Here is an 18,191-nt window from a genome sequence, read left to right as displayed (position 1 = left end):
CTGACTCATAAATACACTGGAGTTGGGTTTTAGCTGATGTCATTATCTGCTTAAGGCAATGCACAGGGAAATGAAAATGAGTGGCAGGCATAATTCTGCATGTTTATGTAAAGAGGAACAACTCACTTACCAAATAGTTTCTGCTCCCCAGGGGAATTAAGGCCAGGGTTTAAGTTGGCAGCATCTGCCCTTGTGTGAGCACTGACTCTGGAGAGGGGCACAAACCCTTATTCCATAATATCTGGGAAATTAAGTTGAACACCCACCTCCAAGAAGGCTGGTCAGCTTTCCCTATACCTCTGTTCCAACCAAAACTCTCCAGAGAATGTCTACCTTTTGAGTCGACTAGAGGGAGGAACAGGGAGGGTTTAGTCAAGGGACTTACTCAGGTGGTAAAGGAAGTGGAGGTTCTGAACCCAAGTCAGACCCCCGTTGAGGGCAGACTACCATGGCCTCAGAGATGAAGGAAGAGGTTGTCTGAGTTCCTGCACAGGAGTCTCCAAAAGAAATGCCAGAATCTGACCAACTTCAACCTGGTCATGAGAAACTTTCCCAAAGAAAGCAGCCAGCCTGTCTAGGACTGGAGGGCTTTGATAATGGAGCAACTTTATCTGAATCCCCAGCTTCTGCCCTTGGCCTGAATCCTAGACCTGGAGAGCCATGTCTCCTCCCCGGGCTCCTGGCATCCCTGGCAAGCATCCCTCCAAGGGCTGCCTTGCTTGGTCTCCCTCTCACACTTTATCTCCTGCTACCAGTCTCTTGCTCCTCAACACTCAGTGTGTCCATTCTGTTGACCACACCTAGTAGGAAGCCCTTGGTTTTTTCCCCTTGCAACTGCCAAAGGGGCACAGTTGTTTTTTTTGTTTTGTTTTGTTTTTACATAAATTAACAGGAGAACACTACAGAAACCACAGAAGTCAGCTGCTCCTCTCTCCCATCACTCCAAGGAGGCTTATTTTGTGTCCCACATGGAACTTGCCGAGAACTAAATTAATTCCCTTGAGACCATCAGAGGCTTCCTGGGAAGCCAACGGCTGGATTTGGGCCAGGTGAGTGATTCCATTTTCAGGGCACTCATTACATCTTTCCTCTCTACACCCTGTCCCTATTCCTGAGTGACAGGGAGAGCTCAGGGGCTGTCACAAAGGGGGCTTGTGTCCCCCCTCCTCCAGCTGCAGGAGCTTCCTTGGGAGAAACAGGAGACGAGAGGGTTTAAGGGGATGGGCAGATATAGTTCTGACCTCATTTCACTAAAGCAGAGGGTGGATTTTCTCCCCAGGATGCCTGTGTTCATGACAGAACAGAGCCTGACATCAGGCAATACTCTTACAGAAGTAGTTAAGGAGACGGAGCCCATTCACCCTGGAGAATGTGTCCGTGGCATCTGAGGACAGGTGAGGATAAGAGAAAGGATATCCTCAAGTGGACAGACACAAGAGCAGGTGGGGCTGCCATCTCTCTGACTCTAGGATGAATAACTTCTATGGGAGTATGAGGGTCAAGAGAGTTACAAGGGACCTTTCTCTCCCCTGGCCATGTTTCCTTCACTCCCATTACCCTACTGGTGGTGCATGGCCTCCCACCGAGACAGAGACACAAACACAGAATAAGAAAGAGAGACAGAGACAGAGAGATACAGCGACAGAAATGAACTCAGTCTCCTATGCGTGAGGCTCAGGTCTCTCCATCCCCAGCAGGCATGCGTGGTCCAGGCATCTGCCCACCCAGCTGCTCCATCCTCTTCATATTTCTGCAGCTCCTGTCCTGCAGCATCTCTGGAAACGGTAGGAGAGCTCCCCCTTCCCCATGCTAGGAGGATGCCCTGTGCATGGAGATGATGCCAGAAGGGCTGGGCTGGCACCTTCCACCTCAGCTGTAGCCAAGGGTCCAAGCAGTCCTTCCCAGGGGACCTTGGGGATGGGTGGAAGGGCCCCTGGTCTCCTCACACCAAGCCTGGCTAATGCCTGCCCATCTGCTCTCATTAGGGAAAGCCGACTTCTCTGTCTTTGCACCTGACAAACCTCTTCTGGCCATGGTTGGGGAAGAGGTGGATCTACCATGCCATCTGTCCCTCAATATCAGTGCCGAGGACATGGAGCTGCGGTGGTACAGGGACCAGCCATCCCCAGCCATGCATCTGCATAAGAATGGGATTGATGTGCAGGATGAACAGATGGCAGAGTACCAGGGAAGGACCACCTTCCTGAGCACCAGGCTGGCCCAGGGCCAAGCCGCAGTGAGGATTCACAATGTCACTGCTCTTGATAATGGGACCTTCCACTGCAACTTCAAAGATGGCATCATGTCTGCAGAGACCACACTGTGGCTGAGGGTGGCAGGTGAGGGCCAGCTCCTGGCACTCTTGGTCTCCCCGAGTGCTTGCCCCCAAAGCTCATGCCCAGCTGATGATCACCCCTTTATGGCCAGAGCCTGAGCATGTCCCATAAGAAGCACTAACATGATTGCAGCAGGGACAGTGTTTCTAGAAAGCACAGTTTCAGGCACCTGGCTTTGTTTTCTACGTTTGGTCCTCTCCCTTACCCAGCCAACTCATAGAGAGGGAAGGGCAGAGGCAGAAAGAGAGACAGAGACACAGGAAAAGACACTAATTTTGTAATAGGGATTTTTTTCATTTCTGGGCTTTTTCTGTTTGGTCTTGCGCTTTCTTGGAATGAGGGTAACATATGGCAAAGAAATATTACACAGAGTAAGTAGTCTGTGAGAAACCCCTAATACCGGTGGAATTCTCAGCATCTGTATTCTTCTGATTGGAAGTGGCGGTGGTTGTGGAGACTGGCATGGGTGTCTCTTCCCACAGGGCTGGGCTCAGAGCCCAAAATCCAAGTGGGACCTGGACAGAGTGAAGGTGTCTGGGCACAGTGCACTTCGGAGGGCTGGTACCCAGAGCCCCAAGTGGAGTGGAGAGACCTCGGGGGACAATCCCTACCTTCTGTGACCAACCTGTCTGCCTCTCCAACAACGGGCCTCTTCAGCGTGGTGTCCAATGTGACTCTCCTGGACAGGGATGTGGAGGGCTTCTCCTGCTCCATCATCAGCTCCCTCCTCCAGAGGAGGAAGGTGGCCAAGAGCTACTTGCCTGGTGAGTGTTCTGTTCTGTTCAGGCCTCAAAAGCTTGGGGCACCCCAGACAATAAGTAGCTCATATCCAATACCACACATAGTCACAGGATATTTTTCTTGCAATGAGACTTTTAAGATCTACTCTCTTACACTTTCCAAGAATGCAGCACTGCATATTAACTTTAGTTGCTATGCTGTACATCACCTCCCCAGAACTTATTTTATAGCTATAAATTTGTACCTTTTGTCTGTCTTCATCCATTACACCCACCCCCATCTCTCACCTCTGGAAAACACCAGTCTTTTCTCTCCATTAAGTACTTGGCTCTCTGGCTTTCTAGGGGTTTGGGTTTTTCTTGTTTTATTTTATCTTAGATTCCATGTATACATAATACCACCCAATATTTTTCCCTCTCTGACTTACTTCATTTAGCAGCATGCCCACAAGATTCATCCATGTTTTTCAAATGGCCCAATTTCCTTATTCCTTATAGGAAATATATGTATTGTATAAATATATTTTTTAATCTATTCATCCATGAATGGACACTTGGACTGTTTCCATATCTTGCGTATTTTAACACTGCAGACTCTGCCTACAATAAACATAGGGGTGCATATATCTTTCTGAGTTAATATTTTTATTTTCTTTGAATAAACAACCAGGAATTGGATTGATGGATCATGTGGTAGTTCAATTTTAATTTTCTGGGAAACCTTCATCCTGCTCTCTACAGTGGCTGTACCAATAGTCCCTTTCTCATTAAAGCTAAACAATATTCCATTGTCCAAATGGACCTTGCCTTCACATTCAGAAGGAGACCTTGAGGGCTTCCCAGTTTCACTTCATAACTTCATCTAAACTTTTCATTTCTAAAAAAAAAAAAACTCAAACGCACAGAAAATTTGCAAGAATATCATGCACAATGCTGTGCAGACACACCCAGGGTTTAACATTCTGCCATTCATCTACCATTTCTCCTGATTTTGCACCTGTCATAATTTGTCTGTACAAACACGAGTAGTGTTCTCTGAGTCATTTCAGGTTAGTTTGAGACATCATGCTCCCTGACTCATGAACCCTGCAGTGGGTGTGTCCTAAGAACACAGGTGCTCTCTTACCCTGATATCTTGCCTTACCAGACTTCCTTTAGCTCTGTTGTCTTGAGGTTTGCCATCAATGACGTGGAGAACTGTGCTGCCTCTGATCCTCACTGTAGCAGGGCTTGCCGTAGCTGGATCTACTGTCTCTTCCAGAAATGTAAGGGGGAGAGGAATAAGGTGGAGTTGGAAAAAGAGAGATGGTACAGAGCAGAGGAGCAGTGCTCCCAAGGTTAGCAGGCCCTGGTAAGGCAGAAGCACCCCTTCCAGCCAGGGCACAGGTGTGGAGCCCTGCATAAAGTCTCTCCTGTGCACACCCTCAAGCATGGGAGGAATGGGAGAGGCCTGCCCAGGACACAGCTCGAGGACTGCCCACTTACCATGTGCCCAGTAAAATCCTCTGACTGTGAGAGGTGTGCAGCTGCTCTTCAGCAGGTGACTTCAGGAACGATGGAGGGTCTCTGTCTTAGAGACAGAGATATCTGACTTTGAGCCCCAGAGGGTCTATCAATCCGGGGTGATGAGAGCATCCTGAGAATTGCTCAAGTGACAAAAGCATCAACGTGCCTGTCATGTGACAGCATCCTGCTGTGGGTGCAGGATTATCAGTTTGCATTGTTGCACTTACCCATCCACTGCCCTCCCTGCCTCCTATGTCCTTGCCCATAGTGTTCAGACCCCAGCCTGGGAACAGATGTCCCCATGACAGAGGTGGGAAGCCTAGACCATCTGGATGTGCTTCACAAAAGCCTTCCTTAAAAAGAAAATGACCCTGGTTATTGCTTTATTGGCCACTGAAGAACCTATATTTGTTCCTGTTTCACAGGATCACAGCTAGAATTCATTAAGTCTTGTTTCACTTAGCTTCCACGAACTTGAACTTTGGCCCCATTGGATCAGCACAATCCCGCAGTTTCACATCTTTCTGTTTTCTTGCAGGCAGGACAGAAGACGTGATCATCAGTGGTGAGGCCCATACTGGGGCCTGGAAGCCTGTGTCCCTGGCCTGTGTGTTTATGTGCACATGTATGTGTGTGCTGTGTGTGCGTGTTGTACCTTAATGTGCATATGTTTGCATCCGTGTGTGTACATACTCATGCATATGCACTGGTGTATGTCTGTGTGCCTGTGTGTATGGTGTGGGCGTGTGTGTGTGTGTGTGTGTGTGTTCCTTTTTATTCCAGAGTGCTGGAGTGCTGTCCTAAATGCTCTTGAGTGGCAGCCACGTGGCTCTAAACATCAAGTTTTGGCTGTCGTGGGAGACCTTAGCTCCTGTTTATTAGCTGAGGTACAGACCTGCAGAGTGGAGGCAGCAAGACAGCCAGCCACTGGAAGGCAACCTGTTACCACAGAGAGTGCAGAACCAGTGACTTTCTACCCCAGGACACTCTCTTGGTGGGAGATTGGGGTAGAGAAGGTACAGTCTGGCCATGGACAAGGAACCCCCAGAACAGGGAAGGGTATAGCTGCAGACCATGAACCAGGCAGATGAGAAGTGTCAGGGCATCTGGAAACACATGTCCTGAGCACAGACACTTGTTGAGGGTCTAGGAGGAAACAGAGAGAAACCAATCATCCATTCATTCACTCATTCATTCACGTAAAATAGTGACCAGTCACCTCCTATGCCAGCAGTCAGCCATCTATTAGTGAATAAAATGGCTTCCTCCTGACCTCATGGAGCATAGAATGTATGTGAGGATGCAAGCCATCAGCCAGTAGTTTTTCTTTAACTGAAACTAGAATTAATCAGGGTAAATATTGTAGGAACAAACTGGAATACAATAATGAAGTGGCCAGAAGAGTTCACGTGGGATGTCCAGGCCCCTGAGGATGGTGGGATGGTAACACCCAATTGAAGGGCTGGGCGACAGTGGGGTCACCACCTTGGGAGAAAGAGAGGTGGACCCCCAACCATGGCAGGGAGAATGGGGTCTGTGGTATGTGAGAGCTGAGTATGTAGAGGAGGCACCAGGGTTTGTGGGTGTCCACACCTGCAGAGCATGGAAGGCTCAGGCAGGGGTCTGGATGTTATGTGAAGCATGGTTCAAAATGAGTGAGGGGGTTTAAGCAGAGGAGATGTGCTGATGGAGGAGAGGAAACAGCCCCAAAATGGGTCCTGGGGCCACAAGTAACAGGGTCCAGCAAGGGCAAAGCAGAGTGAGGAACCCAAGGTGACCCTAGGCAGCATGAGTTCCTCGGCCCATGGTGGCTCCATCTAACAGAAGGTTTGGGGCAAAACAAGATATATTTAGGCAAAAGAATGAAAATCATCTTAGACCTCTTAAGACTGAAATGTTTTCAATATACAACTGGGGACATCAGATAAATCCTTGGATATTACAAGTCTTGCGCTCCAGGAGAAATGTGGACTGGAGCTAGGAATTTGGAGTCCGTGGCATATATCTGGCATTGAAATTGAGGAAAGTGAACCATGGAGTGCTCCACTTATCTGCACACCTAAAATTACTCTTCAAAAATTTTTCTTGAAAATTAAATAATATCTGAGCACAGTTGGGCAGAGTTGTTGGAGGGCCAGGGGAAGCTTCACTGCTGAAGTCTGCAGATACAGTGTGCTGAGGGAAGAGCTGGTTATGTTCCATGCAAGTGAAAAGTAGAGTAAAAATTAGAATGGGAACATGACCCTGAAAAACTGGCTAGTATGACACATGAAGAGACATGCCTCCTGGAGACAGCTGGGAGGAAAACATCAAAATTATTGTCTGTGCAGCTGAGCCAAAATTGGTGAGTGTGGATCAAGTGAAGTTTTTTTGGGGGGGGTTGTTTTGGTTTTACTTTAAGGTCCTTGGTAGCAGAATATATTGGTTCTCTATCTCTCTATCTCTCTGTGTGTACTTATCTGTGTTTTCTGTTTCTCCTTGTCTCTCTGTCTCTGTCTCTCACTATCTCTCTCTTCATCTATGCCGGATTCTTTATGTCTTGGTCTCTGTCTCTGTATCTCTCCCTATCTCACCTTGCCTCTCCCTGTCTCTGTCTCTGTCTCTCTGTCTTTGTCTCTCTCTTTCTCTCTCTCTCTCTCTCTCTCTCTCACACACACACACACACACACACACACTGAGACACAGAGCCCCAGGAGGTCAGTAGACCTCACTGTGTGCTAGCTATGTACCCTCTTTAGTAGAAATCCTCCCCTGGTTCCCACCTAGAGCTGCCTCAGCCATTCTGGGTGGCCTATTTGCATGGGGTCCTGGACAGAAAAAGCTGGAAGCACAGGAACACCCAGAAACTGTGGTCACCTCTCCCAGAGGTCCTGGGGTCCCCTCCAAGCAGGAATGTAGGCTAGGGACACAAACCCCCAGACCTGACCCTCTTCTCTTCCCACAGTCAGCCCATCCCTGGACCCTGACACCGCAAGCCCAAAACTAGCTCTGTCTGAGGACGGGAAGAATGTGAAATGGCTATTCTTTGACCAGGAGCTGCCTGACATCCTCTCAGATTCAACCAGGACCCCTGTGAGCCGGCCTGGGAGCAGTTCTCTGCTGGAAGTATTACTGGGTGGGGCACAGGAAGTCCTGGAACTTGGGCATGTGTCTGGACATCTTGGATCCAAAGAGAAGGATTCCCAAGGCCTCCAAGCATCGATTCTGGGCCCTGGAGCTGTAAAAGCAGACATTCTGGGCACTCACCTTCCTGAGGCTTCGCCTGTACCCTTCTGAACCCCTGCATCAGGTGGGCACTCTTCTGTACTGTGATGCTGGCAGAGTCTCTTTCTACAATGTGGGCAGTGGATCCCTAATCCACACATTCTCTGGACTCTCCTTCTCAGTGCCTCTGAGGCAATTTTTCTGCCTTTGGACTCATGATGCCAACCCCCTGACCATTTGTACAGAATGCCAGGACTTAGAGGCATTGGGCTCTCCTCAGAGCCAGGGACAGGAGTAGGTGGGGGGCCTCCTCCATCAAGATCCATGATCTCTCTGCTCTGGCCTGTCATAGATTTGGGGAAACCATATCCATTCTACATCCCAGCTATACCCATACAAGGGTGCACCTTTCTGAATTATCCTGTCTTATATTCCTTTTCCTTCCCTGTTCTATACTAAGAATATATTATGGGCTGAACCATGTCCCCTCAAATTCACATGCCAAAGCCCCAACCCCCAGGACCTCAGAATGGAGCTGTATTTGGAAATGGGGTTTTTACAGAGGTTTTTGAGGCATAAGGAGGTCTGTAGGATGTGCCTTGATCCCATATGATGGGAGTTCTTATCAGAAGAGAGGACTGAGCACAGAGACACACAGGCTGATGACTGCCTGAGGACATGGGGAGGACACAGCATGTACATGCCAGGGAGAGGGGCCTTGGGGGGAACCAGCCCCACCCAGGCTAGGATCTGGGACTTTCAGATCCAAGGATTGAGACACAATCAATATTTGTTGTTTAAACTGCTTGTCCAGTGGTATTTGTTACACAGCCCAGGCTGACTGGGATACCAGATTATTATACAGTGTGGTGCTTTTCTGAAATGTACTTGGGGGCATTTGGAAAGCATTGAACCCAGTGTCAGACGTGAAGAAGTTGCTCAGTAGGGGCAGCCTGGGTGGCTCAGCGGTTTGGTGCCTGCCTTCAGCCCAGGGCATGATCCTGGGGTCCCGGGATTGAGTCCCACGTCCGGCTCCTTGCGTGGAGCCTGCTTCTCCCTCCTCCTGTGTCTCTGCCTCTCTCTCTCTCTATGTCTATCATAAATAAATAAACAAACAAATAAATAAATAAATCTTTAAAAAAAAAAAAAAGAAGTTGCTCAGTAAATGCCAGCCTTCCTCATCCCTTCCTTCTCTCCTTCCCCTCTTTCAGCCCTTCCCCCTCCTCATTCCACCTTCCCCTTCTCTGACCCCTCCATACCATACTCCCTCTCTCCCAATCCCCTCTCTCTTAATCTCCTTCCTCTGTTCTTCTTCTCACTCTCTTTTTCCCTCTTCCTTTGCTTCTTTTTCTTTCCCTTTCTCTCCTCCAACCCTCCTTCCCTTCCTACTCCTCTTCCCCTCTCCCGTCTTCTGCCTTCCCTCTCCTACCTACCCACGCCTTTGTTTTCCTCTTCCAATTCCACCTCACAACACACTAGACATCTGGTCTACCATGGCACCTCTCTCTTCTCCCCTAACCATGGCAGGTCAACGCAGAGCTACATGGAGGCCAGGCAAAAGATTCCAGGGCTCAAGGTCAGTCATGGAAGAAAATAAAAATGAAAACACTATAATCCAAAACCTTTGGGATGCAGCAAAGGCAATCCTAATAGGGAAGTATATATAGCAATATAGGCCTACCTCAGGTATCAGGAAGTGTCAAATACAAAACCTAAGCCTACACCGAAAGCATCTGGAAAACGAACAGAAAATGAAGCCTAGTATGGGGCAAGTTGGTGAAAGTGTAGGGCCCGCAAGCCACCTGTCCCCACCAACTTACCTAGATAACTTTCAAATCATCCTGAAAACCTACGAATTCAGGCTGAGATTTAAAGAGAGAACAGCTGGAATGCTACAGTGAGAAGACTTCACGGTTCTTTCAGGGTAGAAAGATGGAAAAAAATAAAGAACGAAAGAAGCATCCAATGGGGAGGGGCCCCTCCAAGGACCTCGGCTAAGGCCCCGCGGTGAGTGCCCCCAGGACAGGAAAGCCCCGTCCTGGGGAAGCAGGAACTTTACCAACCTTTCCCAATGGAAAGGTGCTCACAGGGAGCACAGGCAGGATCCCAGGAGAGGAAAGGAAGTGGAGCCCCCAGGTTCCCAGGGTCACTAACAGAGGAAGTGTGCCCCCGGGGGACAGCGGGCCACACACCTCCGGTGGAGCTCCCTAAAGGGCTGGACCACGTGCCCAGCGGGGCCTCGGGAGCAGCTCAGGCGGTAGCTCCATAGAGGGGGCTGCTTGACCCGGGAGTGTGATTCCAGCAGCCCAGGCCCCGGAGCCCAGGGCTCTGGAGGACACAGCCGAGGATCCGATGCTCCCACGGGACAGGCGGAGGCTGGGAGGACACGGAACAGCAAGGATGCTCCTGCTGCCCAGTGGCCCCAAGCTGTGCACATCAGCGACCCCCACCCCCAGAGCATCCAGGCCCCTGCGGACTGGGAGCTGTGGTAGTTCCTGCTGCAGCTGACTCCAGGGCTGGAGAGCTGGCTGCAACCACAGTTGTTGTTCCTCCTGGTGTCACCTTGTACCTGTGACTGAGCAGGGCCGCCAGGGAGCAGGGGCCTCACGGGGTAAACAGTTCACATTGTACCATGCACCTGGCAAGGGTGGGGCAGCTCCCCCAGGTGCACACACCTGAGAATCAGTACAGCACGCCCCTCCCTCCCCCAGAACACCAATTGGAAGGATAGGGGAAGAGCAAGTTCTTGACCAAGCAGCACTGGAAAGTTCCAGGGGAAGTATAGGGACTTACAGTATATAGAATCAGAGGATACCACTCCTTGTTTTTTGTTTGTTTCCCCCACCTTTTTTTTTTTGGTCTCTTTTTCCTTCCTTTTTCCAGTACAACTTGTTTTTAGCCACTCTGCACTGAGCAAAACGACGAGAAGGAAGAACTCACCACAAAAGAAAGAATCAGAAACCGTACTCTCTGCCACAGAATGACATAATTTGGGTTACAATTCGATGTCAGAAAGCCAATTCAGAAGCACAATTATAAAGCTACTGGTGGCTCTAGAAAAAAACATAAAGGATTCAAGAGATGCCATGACTGCAGTATTTAGACCTAATAAGGCTGAAATTAAAAATCAAATAAATGAGATGCAATCCAAACTGGAGGTCCTAACGACAAGGGTTAATGAGGAAGAAGAATGAGTGATTGACATAGAAGACAGGTTGATGGCAAGGAAGGAAGCTGAGGGAAAAAGAGAAAAACAATTGAAAGATCATGAGGAAAGATTAAGGGAAATAAATGACAGCCTCAGAAGGAAAAATCTAGGTTTAATGGGGGTTCCTAAGGATGCCGAAAGGGACAGAGGATCAGAAACTGTATTTGAACAAATCATAGCTGAGAACTTACCTAACTTGGGGAAGGAGACAGGCATTCAGATCTAGGAGATAGAGAGATCTACCCCTAAAGTCAATAAAAACGTTCAACATCCGACATTTCATAGTGACCCTTGCAAATTTGAAAGATAAAGAGAAAATCCTTAAAGCAGCAAGACACGAGAGACCCCTAACCTTTATGGGGAGAGGTATTAGGTTAACAGCAGACCTCTCTACAGAGAGTTGGCAGGCCAAAAAGGGCTAGAAGGATATATTCATGGTCCTAAATGAGAAGAACCCGCAGGCAAAAATACTCTATCCAAGAAGGCTAGATTATTCATTCATTCAGAATAGAAGGAGAGATAAAGAGCTTCCAAGATAGGCAGAAACTGAAAGAATATGTGACCACCAAACCGGTTTTGCAAGAAATATTAAGGGGAACACTGTAAAAGAAAGAGGAAGTCCAAGGAAACAATCCACAAAAACAGGGACTGAATAGGTATCATGATGACACTAAATCCATATCTTTAAATTGTAACTCTGCGCGTGAATGGGCTTAATGATCACATTAAAGGTGCAGAGATTCAGACTGGATAAAAAAGCAAGAACCATCTATTTGCCGTCTACAAGAAACTCACTTTAGACCTAAGGACACCTCCAGCCTGAAAATAAAAAGTTGGAGAACCATGTACCACTCAAATAGTCCTCAAAAGAGAGCAGGGGTAGCCATCCTCATATCAGATAAATTAAAGACTGTAGTAAGAGATGAAGAGGGCACTATATCATATTTAAAGGATATAGAACAAAGACCTAACAATCATCAATACTTATGCCTTGAATGTGGGAGGTGCAAGTATATCAATCAATTAATAACCAAAGTAAAGACATACTTAGGTAATAATTCACTTATACTGGGAGACATGGACACAGAGCTTTCTGCAATTGATAGATCTTCTAAGCACACCATCTCCAAAGAGACAAGAGCTTTATTTTTTATGTAAATTTTTTATTTTTTATATAAATTTATTTTTTATTGGTGTTCAATTTGCCAACATATAGAATAACACCCAGTGGTCATCCCATCAAGCGCCCCCCTCAGTTCCTGTCAACCAGAAACCCCCACCCCCACCCCCTGCCCACCTCCCCTTCCACCACTTCTAGTTCATTTCCCAGAGTTAGGAGTCTCTCATGTTCTGTCTCCCTTTCTGATAAGTTACCTAATTCAGTCCCTGTTTTTGTGGATTGTTCCCTTGGACTTCTTCATAAAGAGGAATTTTAAGAGTTCCCCCTTAAAATTTCTTGAAGAGCTGGTTTGGTGGTCACATATTCTTTCACTTCCTGCCTATCTTGGAAGCTCTTTATCTCTCCTTCTATTCTGAATGAGAGCCTTGCTGGATAAAGTATTCTTGGCTGCATGTTCTTCTCATTTAGGACCCTGAATATATCCTGCCAGCCCTTTCTGGCCTGCCAGGTCTCTGTGGAGAGGTCTGCTATTATGCTAATATTTCTCCCCATGAATGTTAGAGATTTCTTATCTCTTGCTGCTTTAAGGATCTTCTCTTTATCTTTGGAATTTACAAGCTTCGCTACTAAATGTTGAGGTGTTGAGCGGTTTTTATTGATTTTAGGGAAGGATCTCTCTATTTCCTGGATCTGAATGCCTGTTTCCCTTCCCAGATTAGGAAAGTTTTCAGCTATGATTTGTTCAATTACATATTCTGGCCCTCTGTGTCTTTTGGCGCCCTCGGGAAACCCAGTTAAACGTAGATTTCTCTTACTAAAGCTGTCATTTAATTCCCTTAATCTATCCAGGACAAACAGTGTATGTTCTCATTCATTTGGGGAATATAAATAATAGTGAAAGGGAATAGAAAGGAAGGGAGAAGAAATGTGTGGGAAATATCAGAAAGGCAGACAGAACATAAAGACTCCTAACTCTGGGAAAGGAACTAGGGGTGGTGGAAGGGGAGGAGGGCAGGGGGTGGGGATTAATGGGTTACGGGCACTGAGGGGGGCACTTGACGGGATGAGCACTGGGTGTTATTCTGTATGTTGGTAAATTGAACACCAATAAAAAATTAATTTATTAAAAAAAATCTATCCTAATGATCTTTTAATTGTTTGTCTCTTTTTTCCAAGGTTTCCCTCTTTGCCATCAACTTGTCTTCTATGTTACTCACTTGTTTTTCTACCTCGTTTAACCCTCGTCGTTGGGACCTCTAGTTTGGACTGCATCTCATTCAATTGATTTTTAATTTATGCCTGATTAGATCTAAATTCAGCAGTCATGAAGTTTCTTGAATCCTTCATGCTATTTTCCAGAGCCACCAGTAGCTTTATAATTGTGTTTCTGAATTGGCATCCTGACATCGAATTGTAACCCAAATTCTGTAACTCTCTGAGAGAGAGGACTTTTTCTGGTTGTTTCTTTTGTAGTGAGTTCTTCCTTCTAGTCATTTTGCTCAGTGCAGAGTGACTGAAAACAATTTGTACTGGAAAAAGAAAGGAAAAAAAGAAAAAAAGGGGGGAAACAGAAAAAAACAAAAACAAACAAAACAAAAAACAAGAAACATTTAAAAAAAATAACAAGGAGGTGTCTCGTCTGATTCTAAATACGGTAAATCCTTCCACTTCCCCTGGAGCTTTCCAGTGCTGCTTGTTTAAGAACCTGCCCTTCCCCTTTCCTTCCAGCTGGTCTTCTGGGGGGCGGGGGCTGCTCTGCTGATTATCAGGTGTGTGCACCTGGGGGAGCTGCCCATCCCCTGCCAGGTGCATGGCTCAGTAGGAGCTATTTATCCTGTGAGGCCCCTACTCCTGGTGGCCCCGCTCCATCCCAGGCACATGGTGACATAGGGAGGAACAACACTGGCAGCAGCCAGCTCTCCAGCCCTAGAGTCAGCTCCCGCAGTAACTCCTGCAGCTCCCAGTCTGCGAGAGCCTGGAGGCTCCGGGTGTGGGGGGCACTGACCTGCACAGCTCGGGGTGCCTGGCAGCAGGAGCATCCTCGCTGTCCTGTGTCCTCCCGGGCCCTGCCTGTCCCAAGGGGATTGCCGGATCCTGGGCTGTGTCCCCTGGGCTCAGGGCTCCAGGGCCTGCGCCACTGGAATTGCTCTCCCAGGGCCGCACATACCCCTCCTCAGGAAGCCGCTGCCAGAGCCACCATTTGAGCTGCTCCGGGCCCGCTGGGTGCGAGCTCCAGCACTTTTTGGAGCTCGGCCCATGGTGTGTGGCGCTCTCCTCACTTCCTCTGTTAGTGACCCTGGGAACCTGGGGGCTCTACTGCCCCTCCTGGGATCCTGCCTGAGTTCCCTGTGAGCGCCTTTCCGTCCAGGAAGGTTGGTGAAGTTCCTGATTCTCCTGGTCTGGGCTTTCCTGTCCTGGAGACTCTCCTGCCCGGCCTTAGTCCAGCTCCTCGTGGGGGCTATCCCCCACTGGAGTCTATTTATTTATTTTTCCATCTTCCTACCTTGATAGAAGCGCAAACTCTTCTCACTGTAGAGTTCCAGATGTTCTCTCTTCAAATCTCAGGCCGAGGTCGAGGAGGGCAAGACGGCGGGAGAGTAGGGTCCCCAAGTCACCTGTCCCCACCAAATTACCTAGATAACCTTCAAATCATCCTGAAAATCTACGAATTCGGCCTGAGATTTAAAAAGAGAACAGCTGGAATGCTACAGTGAGAAGAGTTTGCGCTTCTATCAAGGTAGGAAGACGGGGAAAAAGAAATAAAGAAACAAGAGCTGCACCAACCTTCCCGGCGGAAAGGCGCCCGCAGGGAGTTAGAGCAGGACCCCAGGAGGGCTGGGATGCCCTCGGGCTCCCTGGGACACTAACAGACACCTGCGCCCCCGGAGAGTGCGCCGAGCTCCCTAAGGGCTGCAGCACCCACGGTGGACCCGGAGCAGCTCGGGGGGGCTCGGGCGGCGGCTCCGCGGAGGGGGCTGCGGGGCGGGAGCAGCTCTGGGGGCTGCGGGGCAGGAGCACGAATCCAACAGCACAGGCTCCGGAGCACAGGGCGCCGGGACACAGCCCAGGATCCGGCCTCCCCCGGGACAGGCAGAGGCCAGGAGGGCCCAGGACAGCAAGGATGCTCCTGCCCTGAGGTGAGCAGATCAGCGGCCCCGCCCCGGAGCCTCCAGGCCCCTGCAGATGGAGAGCTCTGTAGTTACTGCGGAAGCTGACTCCAGGGCTGCAGAGCTGGCCGCCGCCACTGTGGTTGTTCCTCCTGGGGCCTCACGGGGTAAAAACCCCCACTGAGCCCTGCACCAGGCAGGGGGCTGAGCAGCTCCCCCAAGTGCTAACACCTGAAAATCAGCACAACAGGCCCCTCCCCCACAAGACCAGACAGAGACCCCACCAAAAAGGAGAATTACAGACCAATATCCCTGATGAACATGGATGTAAAAATTCTCAACAAGATACTAGCCAATAGGATCCAACAACACATTAAGAAAATTATTCACCATGACCAAGTAGGATTTATCCCCGGGGGATGCAAGGTTGGTTCAATACATGTAAAACAATCCATGTGATTCATCATATCAGCAAGAGAAAATACAAGAACCATATGATCTTTTCAATAGATGCAGAGAAAGCATTTGACAAAATACAGCATCCATTCCTGATCAAAACTCTTCAGAGTGTAGGGATAGAGGGAACATTCCTCGACATCTTAAAAGCCATCTACGAAAAGCCCACAGCAAATATCATTCTCAATGGGGAAGCACTGGGAGCCTTTCCCTTAAGATCAGGAACAAGACAGGGTTGTCCACTCTCACCACTGCTATTCAACATAGTAGTAGAAGTCCTATCCTCAGCAATCAGACAACAAAAAGACATTAAAGGCATTCAAATTGGCAAAGAAGTCGTCAAACTCTCCCTCTTCGCCGATGACATGATACTCTACATAGAAAGTAGAGTAAAAAGTCTCCACCCCGAGATTGCTAGAACTCATACAGCAATTTGGTAGCGTGGCAGGAAACAAAATCAATGCCCAGAAGTCAGTGGCATTTCTAGACACTAATGATGAGACTGAAGAAAGAGAAATTAAGGAGTCAATCCCATTTACAATTGCACCCAAAAGCATAAGATACCTAGGAATAAACCTCACCAAAGAGGTAAAGGATCTATACCCTAAAAACTACAGAACACTTCTGAAAGAAATTGAGGAAGACACAAAGAGATGGAAAAATATTCCATGCTCATGGACTGGCAGAATTAATATTGTGAAAATGTCAATGTTACCCAGGGCAATTTACACGTTTAATGCAATTCCTATCAAAATACCATGGACTTTCTTCAGACAGAACAAATTATTTTAAGATTTGTGTGGAATCAGAAAAGACCCCGAATAGCCAGGGGAATTTTAAAAAAGAAAACCATATCTGGGGGCATCACAATGCCAGATTTCAGGTTGTACTACAAAGCTGTGATCATCAAGACAGTGTGGTACTGGCACAAAAACAGACACATAGATCAATGGAACAGAATAGAGAACCCAGAAGTGGACCCTGAACTTTATGGTCAACTAATATTCGATAAAGGAGGAAAAGACTATCCATTGGAAGAAAGACTGTCTCTTCAATAAATGGTGCTGGGAAAATTGGACATCCACATGCAGAAGAATGAAACTAGACCACTCTCTTGCACCATACACAAAGATAAACTCAAAATGGATGAAAGATCTAAATGTGAGACAAGATTCCATCAAAATCCTAGAGGAGAACACAGGCAACACCCTTTTTGAACTCGGCCACAGCAACTTCTTGCATGATACATCCACGAAGGCAAAAGAAACAAAAGCAAAAATGAACTATTGGGACTTCATCAAGATAAGAAGCTTTTGCACAGCAAAAGATACAGTCAACAAAACTAAAAGACAACCTACAGAATGGGAGAAGATATTTGCAAATGACGTATCAGATGAAGGGCTAGTTTCCAAGATCTATCAAGAACTTCTTAAACTCAACACCAAAGAAACAAACAATCCAATCATGAAATGGGCAAAAGACATGAACAGAAATCTCACAGAGGAAGACATAGACATGGCCAACATGCACATGAGAAAATGCTCTGCATCACTTGCCATCAGGGAAATACAAATCAAAACCACAATGAGATACCACCTCAGACCAGTGAGAATGGGGAAAATTAACAAGGCAGGAAACCACAAATGTTGGAGAGGATGCGGAGAAAAGGGAACCCTCTTGCAGTGTTGGTGGGAATGTGAACTGGTGCAGCCACTCTGGAAAACTGTGTGGAGGTTCCTCAAAGAGTTAAAAATAGACCTGCCCTATGACCCAGCAATTGCACTCTTGGGGATTTACCCCAAAGATACAGATGCAATGAAATGCCTGGGCACCTGTACCCCGATGTTTCTAGCAGCAATGTCCACAATAGCCAAACTGTGGAAGGAGCCTCGGTGTCCATCGAAAGATGAATGAATAAAGAAGATGCGGCTTATGTATACACTGGAATATTCCTCAGCCTTTAGAAATGACAGATACCCACCATTTGCTTCAATGTGGATGGAACTGGAGGGTATTATGCTGAGTGAAATAAGTCATTTGGAGAAGGTCAAACATTATATTGTCTGATTCATTTGGGGAATATAAATAATAGTGAAAGGGAATTGAGGGGAAGGGAGAAGAAATGGGTAAGAAATATCAGAAAGGGAGACAGAACATGAGAGACTCCAACTCTGGGAAACAAAATAGTGGTGGTGGAAGGGGAGGTGGGTGGGGGTGGGGGGACTGAGTGGTGGGCACTGAGGTGGGCACTTGACGGGATGAGAACTGGGTGTTATTCTGTATGTTGGCAAATGAACACCAGTAAAAGTAAAATTGTTACTTTGTGAGGAAAAACGGGTGTATTCAGGGATAAGAGAAGGGCAATTCAGGACAGTAATGGTTTTTCATTGGCTGGACTGCAGAGGTGGGGAATTTCTGATAGGAGCTGCAATGCACACCTTGTCCTTTTGGGGCCTGTAACTGCTGTAACTGATGCACTTCTCTTGGGGTTTGTAATGACAGCTCTTCGTGTGA

The 18,191-nt window shown here is 47.7% G+C and overlaps 1 protein-coding gene across 3 annotated transcripts; it reads left to right on the top strand.

Moving 5' to 3' along the window:
* The first annotated feature begins 709 nt into the window (after window positions 1-709).
* On the top strand, window positions 710-8,892 carry LOC112665323 (butyrophilin-like protein 10). Of its 3 annotated transcripts, none has more exons than XM_025454973.3 (7): window positions 710-1,049; window positions 1,280-1,394; window positions 1,698-1,784; window positions 1,986-2,339; window positions 2,819-3,100; window positions 5,121-6,926; window positions 7,527-8,892. In XM_025454973.3, the coding sequence occupies exons 2-6, from the start codon at window positions 1,370-1,372 to the stop codon at window positions 5,240-5,242; spliced, it is 870 nt and encodes a 289-aa protein (XP_025310758.1). In that variant the 5' UTR covers window positions 710-1,049; window positions 1,280-1,369; the 3' UTR covers window positions 5,243-6,926; window positions 7,527-8,892. The 3 variants fall into 3 exon arrangements, with proteins under 3 accessions (XP_025310758.1, XP_025310757.1, XP_035554405.1); XM_025454972.3 differs by having other exon boundaries at window positions 1,695-1,784; XM_035698512.2 differs by lacking the exon at window positions 1,280-1,394.
* The last annotated feature ends 9,299 nt before the right edge of the window (window positions 8,893-18,191 follow it).

Source organism: Canis lupus, chromosome 14 (assembly GCF_003254725.2).
Source record: "Canis lupus dingo isolate Sandy chromosome 14, ASM325472v2, whole genome shotgun sequence".
NCBI classification, from domain to species: domain Eukaryota; kingdom Metazoa; phylum Chordata; class Mammalia; order Carnivora; family Canidae; genus Canis; species Canis lupus.
Note: the sequence above shows the minus strand (reverse complement) of the source record. Positions and strands in the feature narration are given on the sequence as shown.